General features: G+C 42.0%; 1 protein-coding gene across 1 annotated transcript in view; it reads left to right on the forward strand.

Moving 5' to 3' along the window:
* The window catches only part of adgrb1a (adhesion G protein-coupled receptor B1a), a gene marked incomplete at both ends in the record, with an annotated part of 145,802 nt that extends 145,227 nt beyond the window's left edge, over positions 1 to 575 (forward strand). The window contains one exon of the mRNA XM_080038830.1: positions 381 to 575. Coding sequence (XP_079894956.1) covers positions 381 to 575 — 195 coding nt within the window. The remainder of the gene's footprint in view (positions 1 to 380) is intronic.
* Positions 576 to 19,548: the final 18,973 nt, after the last annotated feature.

The raw sequence follows: 19,548 nt of genomic DNA on the forward strand, positions 1-19,548 counted from the left end.
TAAAACATTTTTTTTTTTACCTAATCTGATCTGGGGTGGCCCCCAGAAAGAAAGAAAAACACATCTCTGAACTAGGCTACCTATCAGGAAAAATAATAATATCAATCAAAAAGTCTATCAGATTTGGTGGGGCACACATGGGTGGCCAGTACGATTTCAAGGGAGGGGGGGGGGGCATGGCCACTGGCCCCCAAAGACTTAGTCCTTGTCGCAGGGGACCCAGATTCGAATCCGGCCTGGGTCGTTCTCTGCATGTCATCCCCCCCATTTCATCTCTGTCTCTACACACTGTCAATAAAGCATGTACAATGCCCAAAAATAATCTTTAAAAAAAGAAGAAAACAGGCTTTTTTTCCCAATATGTCCTCTTCCTATTCTAGGACAAGCAGCAGACCCCCAGTAAGAGGGCGTGGGAGGGCATCAGGAGGACCCACTCCCCCCCCTCCTGGGTGAGGAAGGAGCTGGAGTCGGTGGCCGCCTCCCCTCTGGAGCTGCAGACCGTGGAGTGGGAGAAGACCAGCGCCACCATCCCTCTGGTGGGCCAGGAGATCATGGACCTACAGACGGAGGTGTGACCTGCATTAACGTCCCCCGACACACACACCCTAAAATGCCCTTTGTTCCCCCGATGCTCTCAGACAACACCACATACACTGCCCCGCTCTGTACAGATCGAGCCCACTGCCAGAGACGTGAGATGGTATGAGGGCCGAGGAGGAGAGGAACGCATCACAATATCAAGAGAATCCATCGAAACCTATTCAAAAAGGAGAACAGAACATGTGTGTCTCCTTCTACAGTACTCATTTGGTGTTTGGACAGTGCTTTCGTCTGACAAACTGGCCATCTTCTTGTAAAACGGTCTCGGATACCAGAACTGGCTCACATGGGAGACATATTTCTGAAAAGTAGCAGATTCAGCTGATATATGTGCATCATATAGTCATGTGATAGATCACAGAGGTAATCATGCAGTGTTTACCCCCATAATTAAATGAAAACAATGTTATAATCATGAGTATGTCTCTTTTGTCACTGTTTGTGAGTATCATTGCATCCCTGTTTTGCTCTCTCTTCCTCCCAACGACCGTTGACGTTAAGATGCCTCTGGACTTTTAACTTCAACATCAGTCTCAAAAGGAAAGACCACAAACAATTGTTTTGAAGGAGGCAGACTGCCAATCATTAGCGATGACCCTCTCCTTCCAATACTGTTCTTTGTCCCCCCCCTACATCTCTCTTCAATCCTGTTGGGCTCCACCCCTTCATCCACCTGGATCTGTTTGGGTGGGCGAGGTCGGCCCTGTAGTGACAAGTAGGAGTGGGGTTAAAGAATGGACAAAAACACATCGAACTGAGCCCAAAATGGCTTCCACCACCACTCAGAGATTGCTCAATGATCTGCCCCTCAACCTCAATGTCCCCCTCCACACACACACACACACACACACACACACACACACACACACACAGAGTGACAACATGGACGCCAGCCCCAGTTATACCGCAGGAAGCCACGTTCTACAAATCTCATGCCTATCAGTCTCTTGAGGAACAATGCAGGCTTGGTACAAGTAAATGGGAAAAAATATGGTGTTTCAAAGAAAGCTAAGGAAGAAAAGGTATTTGTGTGTGTACGTACAGTATGTGTTGAGTAATGGCTGATGCGTAAATGACAGATCTATAAATATATATATAAGATTATGATTAACGATATTATACCAGGCAGGGTTCATGAGAGAAGGGATGCTGGTCACACAGAGAAAGCACAAAGGCTCAATTTGAAGTCCTGATGTACAGCATTATGTAATTATTTCAACAGAGATTCTACAGAATGGATTTTAGCTTCTAAATATCTTTCTTACTGTGCTTGGGGATAAATGTTATCATTATTATTAATATGGAACATGATTATTCTGATTCCGATTCTCCCATTGCCCCTCCCTCCCCTTCCTTTCAGGGTACTGGACTATACGAGTGTTCTGTATCGCAATGTAACCGTGTGTGTTTTGATATCACCGCCAGTCACTCCCTCAGATCTGTATGTGTTGAAACCCTGACCTCTGAGCCCCCCCCAAACATCCATCTTCACCTCCCCTCACTCCCCCCTTTTTCATTTACCAGGGTTCCCTCTTTGTTAATGTACAGTTTTCAGAGCACAAAATGAATGTGTCTTATTTCTAATAAAAGTATATAAGCATATTATAAAAACAACTCTCGTACTCTTGTTTTCCTCAGGTTGAATGACATCAATGATAGAACATCAAAGCAAGACTTTGTCACTTTTTCTCAACAGTGCCCAGGATGTAACTTACTTATTTATACTTATTATACATTTGTGATAAATCCATTGGCATTTGTATCTGGCTATTGTACAGAGCAGTGTAGGTTACTACAACTACCAACTCAGTGATGTCACACAGTAACGCAGCAGTGTGTGCAGTAAGCTGCCTCCAAACCATTACCTATGAGTTACACTATAGTAAATCTAAGAAAAGATGAACAACCGTCAAGATTCAAGAAGTGTATATGCACAACAATTACAGCAGAAGTCATTGGCAATTCAATTCTTAAGTCCCGGGCACCTCAACAATACAATATATAATATAATTTCATAAGGCCAATCAAAAAAGTACAGAAATGTTGCACTTTTGATACGTATTTTCATTCATCTACTATATACTTGGTCTGGGATCTAATTTTGCATGAATTATTGCATTAATGGGGCATGGCATGGTGACGATCAGTCTGTGGCACTGCTGAGGTGTTATGGAAGCCCAGGTTGCTTTGATAGTGACCATCTGCTTGTGTTGGTCCACTGTGTCACCAAGTCCAAAGTCAACACAGCTGTCTACCAGGAGATTTTAGAGCACTTTGTGTGTCTGTCTGTTGACAAGCTTTATGAAGATGAACATTTTCTTTTCCAGCAAGGTTTTGCACCTGTCCACAGAGCCAGAAATCACTAGTAACTGGTTGACTGACCATGGCATCACTGTACTTGAATGGCCAGACAACTCTCCTGACCTGAACCCCATAGAGATTCTATGGGGTATTGTCAAGAGTAAGATGAGACACAACAGACCCAACAATACAGACGAGCTGAAGGCCACTATCAAAGCAACATGGGCCCTCATTTATAAAACTGTGTGTACAATCCATCCTAAAACATCGCTTTCTCACAAAACTCAAAATGTACATTCTCAAAGAAATTTAGAATTTTATAAAACCATGCGACGCACACTTGTATACTGTTCCATTTATAAATACCCATCTGCAGTGAATTGTGCACACACAATCTCCACCCCGTGTCATCCCACTTCTCCTCCCAGTTTCATTCCACAATCCACTACAAATTGTAAATGCTAAATAGCTCCTGAATATGGTGACGTGTAATAAGCATTGCACTTTGACTGACATAAGGAAAAAATGGAGGTGACCGGCTGCAAAGAAAGAGACTGGGAAGGAAGAAAGCCTGAGCCGTGCATGCACCGGCGTAACTGGCCCACACACACACACACTTGCTGATCACATATCATGATTGGCAGTCATTATAGTCTTTCGGGCCTTGCTGTGTGAATGTTATTGAGGCCATGAGAGGGAGATCCTGGGTCTCTTAACAGTAGAGTAAGGGCCCGTGTCCAACTAACGCCTTTTTCCAGCGTTAAACGCTGGCTGTGCGCTCGGGAGTGTGTCTACTGAGCGTTTTTTTCAGCCGCTTTTTTCAAGTGTTTTATTATTCATTTTCCTTTATTTATTCTCGAAAGATCAATTGAGGGTTACCCTCTTTTACAATGACGTCGAGAATTACACACAATGTACAATGAGAATACACAACAAGCTTACAAAGAGACAACAACAATTAAAACATTCAGATCAATTGAATAAAACAGAACAATAGCCTAATTAAAACAGTTACAATTGGAGTGGGGCTGATTCAAAATAATAACTTTAAATTGGTTAACAGTTATGAGTGTATTTATTTTAATTTGATGTTGTAGGCTGATTATGCGCTGGGAGAGAGAACGCTGTGAGCGGGGGAGAGAAAAAGCTGATCGTCACCTTTCACTGTCAGACCTATGATCAACACTGGTTTAGGCTTGCTGTTTTCTATTTTAATCGTTCCATTTTAATATGAGTAGTCTTATGAAACGGAGAATACTTTCCACCATCCTCTGTTTGGATGAGGACTTATCGCGGGTCCTGCAAACACACGGAGCAAGTTGTAGCCTAGGCTGACGTGTGCACATGAAACGGTCCGTAGGAGATAAAAATACAGCGAATCAAGTGTTGGCCTAATCTGCTCCCTCTGTTCTGGTCATTTTAAGTCACTATTTTCATACAGTTTCGGGTGAACAGAGACGGAAAAAAGCAGTTTCTCTTCCATCTTCTTGGTTGCCAAGGCGTCGAGTCCCGACCATCTACTATCTGATTGGCCCGTTGAAAAAAGCGGCGGTGACGTCCCCACCGCCTTTCTGAAAAGTTGAGCTTTTTTCAACTGGAAAAGCTAGAAGCTGCCGCACAAAAAGGCAAAAACGCTCGGAAAAAAAACGCGCCTTTTCTCAGAGCGGCCGCCTTTTGCCGAGGCGGCCGCTTCTCATTGGGAATCTATTGAAAAAAGGCGCTTGCGGTCGGAAAAAGGCATTAGGTGCACACTTGTTTGCTGTGGAGGTTTGTTGCAAGTCCTCTTTTGCAGCTGTCCATAGCTGGGTCCTAAGAAGCACGGGGGTCGAGGAGGCACTGTGCCTGGGTGATAACACAGGCCAGCCGGACAGATCGGTCATCTCATGGCGCTGGGTTCTGTCAGTTATCCGTCCTCTCACTTCCCAGAGAGATGAATTGCTCTTTGGCTTTGCACCAAGACAGTTAATAAAATCATGTTTTTTATATAATTACGACTATGTAATGTTGTAAAACACTTTACTTAAATTAGGGAAAAATCCCACCAAAAAAATGTAAAAGGTAAAGAGCTACAGAGCAGGAATACTTCTCCCAGGACGGACAGTGCAGAACAAGATATATCACAAAAGATCACAATCAATGACAATTATCACAAGCAGATAAGATGAGGATAGTGTGAATGTAGGTGGACTTCAGATGCTGCCAGATTAAGGGACACACCGTTGCTCTTATACAAATATCAGTGCCACTAATTTGTATGTATCCAAGAGCTGCTGCTAAATTTGTTTTTCGAGAAAAAACAAGAATATAAGCAAAAAGTGCAAATAGAGGAGAGAGCAAGCTGCAAAGCGTCTGCACAGTAGGAAAGCAGGAAGCATTTTTGAAGGCCTTTGATTCTTGACCTTTTGAACATTTTGCAGCACTTTGTTTGGATCAGTAACACCTGTCATGACAGCTGTCTCAAACAAGCCCACATTATTCTCCCTTAATATTCATGAACCCCTGACTCATGCTGTAATAACTGTGTGAAGTGGGATGACTTCCCATCACTTTAGAGAGGCTCGTTGTGTAGGCCATGGAGCCTTCAGTGTTGTGGTGATGGTGGTTGTGTTGATGGAGCAAGTGGCCTGTACCATCATTAGCATCCATCCAGACGCATTACCCTCACGTCGTTAATTAGACCATCAACAGGCATTAGCCTCCAAGTGTACCTCATCCTGCAAAGGCCCTGACAATGGCCATTAGCTGACTAGTACTCTGCTGACATTTCCCTGACACTTGTGTGCTGTGTGACTGTATCTGTCAAGAGGTGTGCATGAACCAATCATTTTAGAACAGCCAATCATGACAAACACATATGTGTGCTGTGTTACATAAGACATGCTAATATAGGGGAACATTTAATAAAATGCAGTGCATCTGATTTGAAGTTGGATAGCCATTAGTGTGGCCCTAACAATTCCAAAGACATGTACTTTCCCACAACTTGTAACGCAGCAAATCAGTACCTGATCAGGGTACACTGATATGAGATTTCTCATCAATCCAATGTATGTGAATAAAACAGAATGTGATCCTTTCCTAATCCCTTTTGACGTGTATTCAATAAAGAAAAGTACAAACAGGTCATATGTATTTGTTTAAACTGATAAAACTTTTGTTTTTTGTAAATATACACACACATTTCTACTTTGGTGCCTGCAACACATTCCAAAAAAGTTGGGACAGGGGCATGTTTACCGCTGTGTTACGTCACCCTTTCTTTAAACAACACTGAGTCAGTGTTTGGGAACTGAGGACATTCATTGTTGACAATTTCAAAGCTAAATATTTCTCATTCTTGCTTGAAATACAATTTCAGATGCTCAACATTCCGGGGTCTCCATTGTGATATAGTGTGCTTCCTATTGAAGTAAACGTTCTCAATGGGAGCCTATTGTGTGTGTGTGTGTGTGTGTGTGTGTGTGTGTGCGCGCACATAGACCTCTGCTCTCTATCCATGGTGCTGAAAACTGTGTCAAAATACGCTTTTTGTAACGTTTCTCTTCAATATGCATTGATCGTGAGATGAAGGTCAAGTTCTCTTCCAGCGCTATTTCATGCAGAACCAAAACCTCTAGTATTATGTAAAGATATTGGTTTTGTAGTTTTGTAACTCATTGAGGATTTGGTATCAAATTAAAAATATTTGAATTGCCGAACACCTCCATTCTTGCCCCCATTTGCCACAATCATGCATTTCCCCCTTCACAAATAGATACTGTTTTCTCAGTATGGAAAAGTAGAGGTCTTGTTACTATTAAGGACTTGTACACTGATAATGTATTCTCTTCATTTGCTCAGCTGAGAGATAGATGCACACTGCAGCCATCCCATTTCTTCAGATACCTGCAAATAAGGAACTATGTCAGAGGTAACATTACATTTAGCAACTTGTAATCCCCCTGTTGAACTCCAGTCCTTACTGATAACTAAACCTGATAGCAAACAACTAGTCTCTAGGGTTGTAAACTTGTTAGCATCTGAGGGAGACCTGGGAGAGAGAAATAGGAGTAGAAATGTCAGAGGATGCTTGGGCTAAGTGTCTTTGCAGCATACACTCTTGCTCAATCAACTCAAGGCACCAATTCATTCAATATAAGGTTGTACATGGGCTCCACTATTCATGTGTCAAATGACACTTATTCTCTCCCTCCTCCTCACCCCTTTGCATTAGGTGCAATCACTCTGATGGAACCCTGACTCATATGTTTTGGTTCTGTTCCAGACTCCACAATTTCTGGTCAAACGTGTTTCATGTTATCAGATGTATACGGCTACGTCCTCCATACCAACCCAGAAACAGCCATTCTAGGGTTCTCACAACAACTTGAGACTTGACGTCATACGAAAGCTTTGTTGATCCAGTATGGGATGGTGATCGCCAACAAAGATGATTCTTATTTTATTTTATTTTATTTATTTATTTAACCTTTATTTCACCAGAAAGGTCCCATTGAGTTACAGTAACTCTTCTCACAGGGAGTCCTGGCCAAGACAGGCAGCAGAAAAGAATTTGCAGAATTTGCACAAGGCCACACACACACAAACAAAGTACACCACAATTGACACTATAATGCTAAAATTACACTTCATAACAGGCTATATAAAAACAAGCTAATACATACAGCTAAAAAAAACTAATTAAAAATAAATAAAAGGCATCAGGTTAAAAACAGTTGCAGTGTTCTTTTAGAGCTGATTGTAACATGTTTTTAAAGGTCCTGAGTGGTGGGAGTGATTCCAGCTTTAGAGTGGCTTGAAGTTCATTCCAGACCTTTGGTGCATATGATGAGAAAGCTGTTGTACCCAGTTGTGTTCTTGTTAGTGGTGTGGTTAATAACATATATTTTGATGACCTTGTTTTGTAAACACTGTTATGGAAGGAAAGCAAATTTGGGGTAGTTTACCCATTAGTGCTTTCGCAATAAAATTCTTAAGGTTTGGAATAAAGAGATAGCCCCCTGCTTTGAAACCTCTGGCTAATAGAGTTCTCTAAAGAGATAGCCACCTGCTTTGAAACCTCTGGCTAATAGAGTTCTCTAATACTATACATGCAGAAAATTCGTTATGAGATATCTGGAAAAGCAGAGAAGTTTAAACAGATATGGTAGCCTTTCCTGGACTAAATAGCAGCGCTGAAGGGACCTACATGACACCTTGTTGGCTTTTTATTTTCTGCTTAACATTTGCCTATAGTTTAAACAATGTCCTTAGAAACCAGGTGACTGTTGCTGTTAGCCAGATAAAGGAAGTACTGGGAAGTCTGACATCAATAACAGAAGCCCTGGCAATGGAAAACTACACTTTTAAACCTGTGTTTGAAGCTACACCGGCTTTCTTCATTGATGAACCAGCTATCAATAATGAGGCTGCATGTGATGCTGAGAAAGACCAGTTTGAGGCTGCAGTTGACTTAACTGCATGCAAGTCTGCAGCCAACCCATCTGCATGTAAGCCCTCAGTACACCCTGTCCATAAGTGGGATGAACTGTTTTGCCTAAGTATGGTGTCTGGGCTGGTCAATCAGATCGTCAAGAATCAGCCCATCAATCTATCTGGTGAGACTACAAGAAATACTATCAAGACATTGAAAAAAACACTTTGTGCAGAAATCGCAGGTTCTGACATTGCTGTCAAGCCAAGTGGTCGCCATATTAAAAGGACCATCAGGGCAGTGCACAAGGACCTGTGCAAGAAGATGGGCAGTGCAGGGGTGCTAAGGATGAATCTCCTGTCACAGGATCATTTAGGGTGTATTCACACATGCCTTGTTTAGTTCGGTTGAAACGAACTCAGATGCACTTCTGCCTTCGGTGCGCATCTTTCAGGCAGGTGTGAATACAGCAATCGCACTCGGGGGCGGACCAAACAAACGCTCCGAGACCCAGCTGAAGAGGTAGTCTCGGTGCGTTTCCAAACGCACTCTGCTGCAGTTCGTTTGTGGTGTGAATTTGTCCGGACTCGATCCGACCCAAATGCAGGAGGCACTGTGCCTTTTCTTTCTTTTCTTTTTTATTAAATAGCTTCACATTATGAGAAAGTGTTGTTGTCGCCATTGTTAGGACGATAAGTTGTGGTTTGACCGGGAGCCCAGAACAATATATTACATTTGATCGAGAGGACACGTAAAAATGCTGAATGTGTTCAGCGATCAGATGAAGGAGAGGGGAGCGTCTCCCGCACAGTGCCAACAGGTTCACACTGCGCTTTGCATGAAGTGTGTGTTTTTATTTTGCTTCCCATGTAGGCCTACGGGACCGTCAATAGGCTACTATCCCTGTGTCAGTTTGGAGCTGAACTGCGCCGACCCAGCTGATACACAGCTTAATCAGCTGAGTGTCAGCTTGAGCCTATTCTTCTCGCGTGACGCGCGTCCAGCACCAAAAATACAGTAAAAATGATGTTTCATATCGTAGGCTACAAGCCACATAACGTGGCATTGACATAGGGCTACATATTATAACCATATGAAACAACAATAATTTGATGTTTTTCCTCTTTATTTATAGGTTAGATGTAGGCATTTTTATTATTTTTAACCCCATATTATATCAATGATATATATTTGGCAGTTTTAACTTCGTGCTTCCTGTTTCTCTCCACCCCAGAAAGTCTGTCCAATGAATGAATGACCTCAGATCACGTGTGGTTTTGCTTCGTAATGCTGGTTCACTTGCAAAAGGGGCAATATGAAAGTGAACCACACCAAACAAAAAAAATCAAACCTCTATTTGGTCTGGACCAAAGCAAGTGAACTAGCGGACTTTCCCAGTATGAATACACCCTTAGGGTGTATTCACACATGGAAAGTCCGTTAGTTCACTTGCTTTGGTCCAGACCAAATAGAATTTGGATTTTTTTGTTTGGTGTGGTCCACTTTCATATTGCCCCTTTTGCAAGTGAACCAGCATTACGAAGCAAAACCACACGTGATCTAAGGTCATTCATTCATTGGACAGACTTTCTGGGGTGGAGAGAAGCAGGAAGAACGAAGTAAAAACTGCGAATTTATCATTGATATAATATGGAGTTAAAAATAATAAAAATGCCTACATCTAGCCTATAAATAAAGAAGAAAAAAATCTAATTATTGTTGTTTCATATGTTTATAATATGTAGCCCTATGACAATGCCACGTTATGTGGCTTCTAGCCTACGATGTGAAACATCATTTTTACTGTATTTTTGCTGCTGGACGCGCGACTCGCGTGAAGAATAGGCTCAAACTGAAACACAGCTGATTAAGCTGTGTATCAGCTGGGTGTCAGTTCGGCGCAGTTCAGCACCAAACTGACACGGGGACAGTATTGACGGTCCCGTTGGGAAGAACAATAAAAACACACACTTCATGCAAAGCGCAGCGTGAACCTGTTGGCACTGTAGGCTACGGGAGACGCTCCTCTCCATCTGATCGCTGATCCGCACGCATCATTATCAAATGTAATATTTTCGCTCGGGGCTCCCGGTCAAACCACAACTAATCTTCCTAACAATGGCGACAACAACACTTTCCTATAATGTGAAGCTGACAGCGATTTATTAAAAAAGAAAAGAAAGAAAAGGCGCAGTGCTTCCTGCAATTGGGTCGGATCGAGTCCGGCCAAATTCACACCACAAACGAACTGCAGCAGAGTGCGTTTTGAAGCGCATCGAGACTACCTCTTCAGCTGGGTCTCGGAGCGTTTGTTTGGTCCGCCCCCGAGTGCGATTGCTGTATTCACACCTGTCTGAAAGATGCGCACCGAAGGTGGAAGTGCACCTGAGTTCGTTTCAACCGAACTAAACACAGCATGTGTGAATACACCCTTAGTCTATCAATACATCATCGAGACTCTCAAACAGCACATGGTGACACCAAAGAAGACGAGCGCCATTAACAGATTCATAAAATCTGTTTTTAACACCATGGCCAAACCGTTTTCTGCCTGCTTCAGAAGTGACCACAATTTGTAATGATCCGTGGTCAGGTTGGGAGGGTAGAGACCATTTTCACAGCATTCCAAATCTACGCTATGAGAAAGGTCTATTGGGGCCTGGCGGACAAAATCATGTCCAGCTTATTCTCTGTGCTACTAGCCTCAGGCTTGTACGCTCAGAGTTTAACCTGGATATCATGCAGGACTCCAGGTCTCTTACATGGCTACACAGGTGCCTCAGTGTTCAATGCTGTGGCCTCCCAGCAATAACAACAAAAACTAGAAATCCCGCGGAGATTTGGAAAGTACGGGCCGCCCGTGCAAACAGGGGAAGAAAAAAAATCGCGGCCGACCCCCGCGGTCCGAGAGGCTTTACCGTAGAGCGACGCGAGCCGCGCACGTCCGACAAATGATAAGTCGATCGGAGTCAGGGGGAAAGGGGCGTGGCCTGGCAAACATTGCATTTGTGAATCATGTTTTTCGTATTTGTGGCGCCCCCTATGGGTTAATCTAGACACGCTTTCAGGGCCACGCTACCACATGTCTTCTGCACGTATCCTGCAAGTTTCACGACGGTTGGACCTACGGTCAATGAGTTATGGTCAATTTGTAGATAAGCCCCGCCCCTGCGTAAACGTTTTAGTCAATGGCGGCCATGTTTTCCAAGCTTTCTTACTAATCTTTTTCGGAGACGTGCGTCATAGTCCCCCGGGGCTTCGTGAGACATTTGGTGTCGATACAGTAAAACGTGAAAAAGTTGTGGATAAAACCCGGTTTTTCAGTTTATGCTAATTAGCCGAAATTATTTCCAGGTTGACTTTTATGGTCCGAGAGGCTTTTTTGTAGAGCACCCTAAAATACACCAGTGTGAGAAATTTCAAGTCAATGGGACTTACGGTGTGCGGGGCGCGGCCTCTCAAACTTTCTTCAGTCGGGGATTAATAACAGCACCCCTTAGCGGAAATTAGAAAAAAATTCCTTGGAGCGAAATTGTAGAGCACCATGAGCTGTACATGTGTAATCAATTTCAAGTCAATCGGAGTCGGGTGACTTTTGTGGCGCCCCCTATGGGTTAATCGCGATAAGCTTCGAGGGACATGCTACCACATGACTTCTGCACATACCCAGCAAGTTTGATGATGAAAGGACCTATGGTTAAGGAGTTATGGCCAATTAGTGGATAGGCCCCGCCCCTGTGGCGCCCCCTATGGGTTAATCTCGATAAGCTTCGATGGACACGCTACCACATGACTTCTGCACATACCCAGCAAGTTTGATGATGATAGGACCTACGGTTAAGGAGTTATGGCCAACGTGTTTTTAAGCCCCGCCCTTGCGTAAACATTTTGGTCAATGGCGGCCATGTTTTTCAAGTTGTCCTACTAATCTTTTACGGGTATGTTTATTGTAGTCCCCCGGGGCTTCACGAGAAATTTGGTGTTGATACAGTGAAATTGCAGAAAGTCGTGGATAACACGCTGTTTTTCAGTTTATGCTAATTTGCGGGAAATATTCCCTGAAGACTTTTTATGGTCCCAGAGGCTTTTTTGTAGAGCACCCTAACATACACCTGTGTGAGAAATTTCAAGTCAATCGGAGTTACGGCGTGCGGGGCGTGGCCTCTCAAAGTTCGTTCAGTCGGGACTTCATTACAGCGCCCCCTAGCGGAAATTCAAAAAACTGTATAATAGCACACCCCGGGGGGTGGGGACGCACGTTGTGTGAAATTTTTGCATGTCTGCGTGTAACGGTGTGGGAGGAGAAGCAGCTAGAAAATGTGAGGAAGAAGTCAGAAGAAGAAGTAAGATTAAGTATGGTGGAGAGTAATAATTACGGGTCCTCTGTATTACTGAGGACCCGTACTTAAATACAAAAATAAAAATTAAACATCAACTTTTCTGTTTTAGAACCTTTATTTTCTGCTGAAAAACTGCATATTGGTAAATGTGTAACAGTCTAAAGTTCTGCTGGTAAAAAATATAACTCCATCATAACTTGTTATTAATAAAGAAAAATAAATGACATGGTTATAAATCTGTTAAAAGACAACCTAAATTCTAGTTTTAGGAATTACTTGTTGGCATCAGAGCCGGCCCAAGCCTTCATGGGACCCTAAGCGGAATATTATTAAGGGGCCCCTGACCAATGATAGAGCTGCCCAAATGATTGACTATTGTTAAATGTCTTTGACTTGTGTTAAGTGTCATTTACACACCCAGTGTTTTCCGCTAGTGCCTCCAATGTGCAGCTTGGTGACATGAGTAGCCAGGCGAGACCCCAACCCTCCTAGGGGGTTAGGGTCATTTTAGTATGGACTTTTGATACCAAATTGTGTTTCTTTATCTCTTTCCTGGCCTTTAAAAATTATTCGCAAAAATTTCCACCCAAGGGTTTCTAAAGCGTGTCGTTCAGCTATGTTACAGCAAAACTCAATACACTACTAATGGATAGCAACTTAGTTCATATTCCATAAGTATTCAACAGGGCAGGCTAAATGACTTGTGAATGAATGTAGACTTGTAGATGTGCCAGTTCAATCCCTCAACAAGTCAATTTAGCATAAGGAATCAACCTCTCAAGAAACTTTTGGAATTCCACAGTTGCCCAGTCTTACACATTATTTGTTCCCCTCCAAAACCACTTTTTTTGCTATTTGGAAGAGATGGTGACGGAGCTATTTATGCCAGAGCCCATGTTGTTATTTATCGGACAGACACATTTATGTCACTATTAATTTGCCACATTTAAATAAACTAGGCCCGTTGCAGCTGGATGGGAGCAGACAGAGTGAAAACAATGACTTGAGGCGGCGTATTGCATGTTGGAAGGAAGGATTAAATGAGCATAAGCCCCCTGGCTTCATGTCCTAGGTCATCCGTTAATTTTTCATGGCCGCCTTACTAATTCATGAGGACATCTGTTAAAGCTCCCACTTTACGAGTCCCATGTTCATCAGTTCTGTGTGACTCCAGCTGCGATCGACGATCCGATGGAAACTTTGCACAGACACAAACATATAAACATACACATGTTGGCATATGTTGCTATAAATTACAAAACTAAAAAGTTTAAGCTCAACTGTGCTCCCTAGAGGCGGCAACAGCAACAGCCTTAGTGTAATATGAAATTAATAACATAATGATGATTTTACGCTCATGCAGTGGCGATTTTATATGTAAAAAACTGGTGGGACACAGACCACTTCGATAGGATAATAATGGGATAGACTTGTGAGCCTACTGTGCTGACGCAAATTGTAATAATAGTAAGGCATATTAATTGGGGTATTTAGAGAGAAATGTCAACGGTATGTTTCAGGTAATTTTTTTAAATGTGCATTTGTAAAACTAGACGTGCCACGTGTATTATTTTGAGCTTCAAAGACATTGTGTTTTCTTGCATTCTGGCGACTTTAAAAACACCAACATTATTGTCTTGAGGTGATAGCTGTCTATTATCGGGTCTCTTGCATGACATAGGGTTAGGGTTAGGGTTGTCTGGATCTTGAACGCTCAAAAGATGTATATCAATTTCAAAAAGGATTATGCAATTTGAAAATATTACATTTTTCTCACTTGTGCACTCCAGCCCCAGCTGTGCTAATTGATCGGACTAACTTAGTAAAGCCTCATTCACGCAGCCTTTCCCAGGAAGTGAACATTTGTGACTTTATGGTCACCGATTGGACTCACTGTGAAAAATGTATGCTTAGGCTACTTGTTTAATGTCAGCACATCTGGTGTAGCCAGAAGCATGAAAACAATGACACTCGTCACCGTATTCAATAACAATCGATAGCAGACTAGTATTGCAGTATTTCCCTCACTTGCTAGTGCTTGCTGCTCTCATCTTTGGTAATCCTCTCAGAAAGGCGTCAATAGAAGATCTTCTTCATTCATGTGTACTCGTTTTTCGTTCGTACTCTTTGTAGCATAGCAACATTAGCATTTTGTTCAAATCACTGTACAAAACTCAAAGAGCTGCTAGTATGGAAGGAGAGTCTTAGCAGGATTGAAACATCCATGCAATATAACAGTATAACTCTGGAAAGTGATCAGTGCAGCAGTTTGTTTATCTTTTGTTATGACGTTTGAAGGGTGCACAGTAGAAATACTCTAATCTCACCTGGTTCAACACAGTTCATCTTTGCCAGACGACCATGTATTTTCCACTGGCATCCTAAGCTACATTGAAGGAATTGTTCAATCCAAATGAAAGGCAGCATTTTAGTCTCACATCAAAAAGTTGGTCTGAAGACAGTGGAGATGGTTCTAGACTTCAGGAAGACTCCTCCTCCAACTGACAGACCTAAATCCAGGGTTTTTAAACCTATGTGAGATAACATGGATGCTAAATAATGTATTGCTTTATTGTTCCACCATGACAGTTGAAATGCATTTGGTTGTCCCTACCCTACCAAAATGAACCGAGTTCATTGCCTCTCTTGGCATGAAAGTAATAAATAAAAATGTAAACACTGAAAAAGACCCCAGCTATCTGAACTTTCAGGCCCATACTGGTTGAACCCATAAAACACACAAGCTTCCACACGTACGTACACACACACACACACAAGAAAACACACACACACACATACGTTTGTACATCGACACCCTTATCCATGTGCAGGCTGGGTTATTATAGCCAGAGGAGATAAGGTGTGCATGCAGGCTGGATGCAGGCCCTGTGCTATAATAGCCAGGAGCTTATCTCTGCAGCAACACTCCCTGTGACAGAGAACGGCTCCAATCAGCAGCCCAGTCGCTAGCGCATTGTCTACCTTTTATTTTCTTCAACACCAGCCTTTATAAACCCTGCAAACACACAGCGTACACACGAGGAGTGAGAGGGAAAGTACATATTTATTATTATTATTATTATTATTAAATTCTACCTCATAATGCAGAACAGTTAAGCAGTGAGAGCAGTGTATATGATTTGTTTAGTGCGGTTTTTCCTCATTGTTTACAAGTGTTAATGAGTGGGAGGTTCAATAATGCAATAAAGAAGCACTGGCTGTGTTCCCTTCCACATGAGAAGACTAATTACTGTAAATGTAATCTGCAGGAGAGGCATATATATCCAATTACATGGAAATAAAGGCTCTGTTTGTGTCTGATTGTGCATGAACGGACATATACGCTCCCATCTCTCGCTCTGTTACTCCCTCTATATATATATATATAAATATATACAACTATCTTTATCTATGTATGTGCCTTGCTCCCCCAGGCACGATCCTGTGAGGGACCTACATGTGTGTTCATCAAACAGAATCAATAAGACCCAGCTGAAAATAACGGCTTCTGTCTCTGCTGATAGGATTCCTCCCTAGGACAATCCTCTACATTCCTTTCTAGATTCAAACAAGGAAAATCATAAAAGGGGAAAAATCAACAAATATTAGTCGTAGAGGTAGAGAGAGGCAAAGAGTGAAGCCAAGGATCAAGAATAGAATAGAATAGAATAGAATAGAATAGAATAGAATAGAATAGAATAGAATAGAATAGAATCTTTATTGTCATTGCATAACAGGTATCCAATGAAATTGCAGTGCTACTTTGGCCAGTTCATAATAAATATTAAAAAAGACAACTGCAATTCCTGAAGAAATTGCGGTGTGAATGCTGCGCTGCTGAGCTGAAGCTGATTCTGAATAACCTTCACTGCTGAATGTTGATGAAGAACGAAAGATGAATATATCTGAATGAACAGAATGGTTGAATAATACAATGTATGAAAAATGTGGAATATTTGGAAGTTTGAATGGACTAACTGGAATTAGGAATGAATTATGACCTTGAAGTATGACCTCCAAAATGTAATCAGTTCATCTTTGAGTCAGAATCAACATTTGTGCAAAATTTGAAGAAAAACCGTGGAAGCGTTCATGAGATAATGCAGTCACAAAAGGCAACATCACAGTGACCTTGAAATTTGACCTTTGACCTCTAAACTCTTGTGATGTCATCTCTGAGTCATAATCAACATCTGTGCAAATTTTTAAGAAAATCCGGTGAAGTCTAAAATGTTGTGTTGGAACGGGGATTCGAACCCCCAACCCTGTGTTCAGCTCAATCAGGATACTACCATGTAATGTCCTGAAGGAGCTGAACATGTAGAATATTGAATGAAGTTTATCGGATGAAAAATGACTGAGTTAACCTATTCTGGATGTATCATAAGAGATTGGAGTCTTCTCCCATTCTGTGACCTACATTATCCTATGATGTCACAGCCAGGTGCAGAGGTCTCCATAGTGACTGACAGCTAATCAGTGTCAATTGTAAACAGCTGGTACTGTACACACGTACAGACACTTCTCTCCCAGCATTCACACCAAAAAGAGAAACATAGCAATATATACATTCTTTATTTTATATCTTTCTATTTGGGATGGGTGTATACATTGATGTTTATCCATCTTAGCGCACACACACGTCATGAGTTCAAGGACCTGATGGCCCAGGGAAAGAAACTGTTTTTTAAGCTGTTAGGACATCCGGATTCTGGGGTGGAACAGCAGTGTGGGACAGACATGGAGAACTACATGATGAACTACATGATGTAGTAAATGCACATTGAGGCTGCAGGGGTAGACGCCATGGTTTCTGTATACTGAAGCTGATGCAGAATTTTTTTTTAAATACACATCTGGGCTTTGACAGCTACATAGATTTATGTTGAGATTGCCTGTTCTAGGCAGCTGGGGTGTTCCTCTGAACGTGTCAGTTGCTGACAGATTTGAATCATAAACTAGACATTAAGCAAGTTCAATTCATGTTCACAAAAATTAACTCCTTTTTAGCAAATCCCTGTTCATGCCATAAGGACTTTCCCTAACCGGAGTATAGATATATAAATGTTTAGATTTGTATGTGTCACATTGCACCCCTGAAAAAGAGTCTTGTCTCAGTGGGTCTTCCCTGTTTAAATAAATAATAATGAAAAAGCAATCCACCAGTTCACTGCTGAGAACCATGGCCTGAAATGTAGAGCTAGTTTGAATGAGTGTAATAATAATGCTTATGTTTTATATGAAATAGAATGGCTTTGATTGTAACAACTTCACTGATAGTACTGTTGTTAGTCAGGAACATGTAAATGTGTCTGTGTGGTACTTCATATTTGACACCATAACCCAAAGAGTAGTGTAGAGCAATACATCTTCACTTTGTATTTGCACAGTAACACTCCAGCTTCCAGGTTTTCACTGCTCACCACTAACAGTAAAAGTCAGCTGTGAGAAGAATTGTGTGTTGTGGGTTATTTTTCCCTCCTTTATTTAAGTGTTTATGACATTAGCTGCTGCCAACAGCCGCTAAAGCTGCCTCTGATCCCACAAACAAATCCTGATTTACAGCCTGTCACTCCAACACTCTGACTGAGAAATGTTCCCAGCAGGCGCTGGATGCAAACCTTTCCACATTGATCGCTGTCTGCCCACAGTCAATGATTAATGTTCCTGTCAGGAATCAACTGACACACACACACACACTCTTGCATGCACACACGCACACACACACACATACACACACTCTACTCATGCACGCACGCACGCACACACACTCCACTCATGCAAGCACGCATACACACACACATACTCATGGACGCACACACATGCACGCAAGTGCAAACCTATACACGCACTGGCATACACCCACATATACAAGGGCTGTTTTGCCTCCTAGGAGCAAAACCAAACTTTTCTTTCAATAAAAAACAAATAAAATGGTTATGCTAAATAGCAAAACAGAATGTTCTTTCCATGAATCAGTTTCTTGGGCGAGGACTCCTCTTCTCAACGCATGGCCCAAGAGTCTCACTATGATGCAGCTGAATGCAGAAGTTGTACAGCACAAGAGTGCTCCATTGGCTAACTTCTAATGGATATTATTGCTCACATAATTGGAAAACTCATTAAAAATGTATCAAAAATAGTGCTAGCCCTACAGTAATAATAGCTCAGCCATCAGTTGGCTGTTCATTTAAGTCGCTAGGACTGCACAGAAATGGAAAAGTGTATGTGCAATAGAAAAGTCACGATAAATGTGCTTTCCTCTTCAGTAGGCAATGTTTAAGAATTTACAATACACTATCATTTCCATGGCCAGAGAAAGCACTCCAATGCATTTTGATTTGTTTTTCTGAAATGAGTTTTCAATTGATTCGATCGAAGATTAAACTTCATATAAAATCACATTCAGGTTGTCACTTCTTATAGAGGCCAAACGTTTGCTGTGCAAGTTAAAACCCCACGTTACTCACAGGAGGGTAAACCCTTTCACTAATTACCTGTCCACTGCTCCAACATTGGGCATGTTGCCCTACATACAGATGTGTGTCTTCAACGGGGGGGAGGTTTTAAAGGAGATTTCAGCCCTTGGAGAATGATCTGTGCCAGAAAAGCTTTCATTGTAATAATGCTGATTAGAAATCACAGAAATAATATGAGTCAGTGGGTTTCTGTGTTGTGCTGTGCTGAGCGAATATGACTCTTGTTCACCCATAATGAGATCCAAAGCCCTGGCTTTTCCCAGCAGTCTGTGCTCTTTCTCAGGCTGAGGTTTCAAAATGATGAATGCAAGTGTTTCCTTACTTTCATAGTTAATCAACTTCAGAAAAATACCATATTACTTCATGTTCAAATATACAGTGGAGGAAATAAGTATTTGATCCACTTTCAATGAAA

This window comes from Ammodytes marinus (assembly GCF_949987685.1).
Source record: "Ammodytes marinus genome assembly, chromosome: 13".
Taxonomy (NCBI): Eukaryota; Metazoa; Chordata; class Actinopteri; order Uranoscopiformes; family Ammodytidae; genus Ammodytes; species Ammodytes marinus.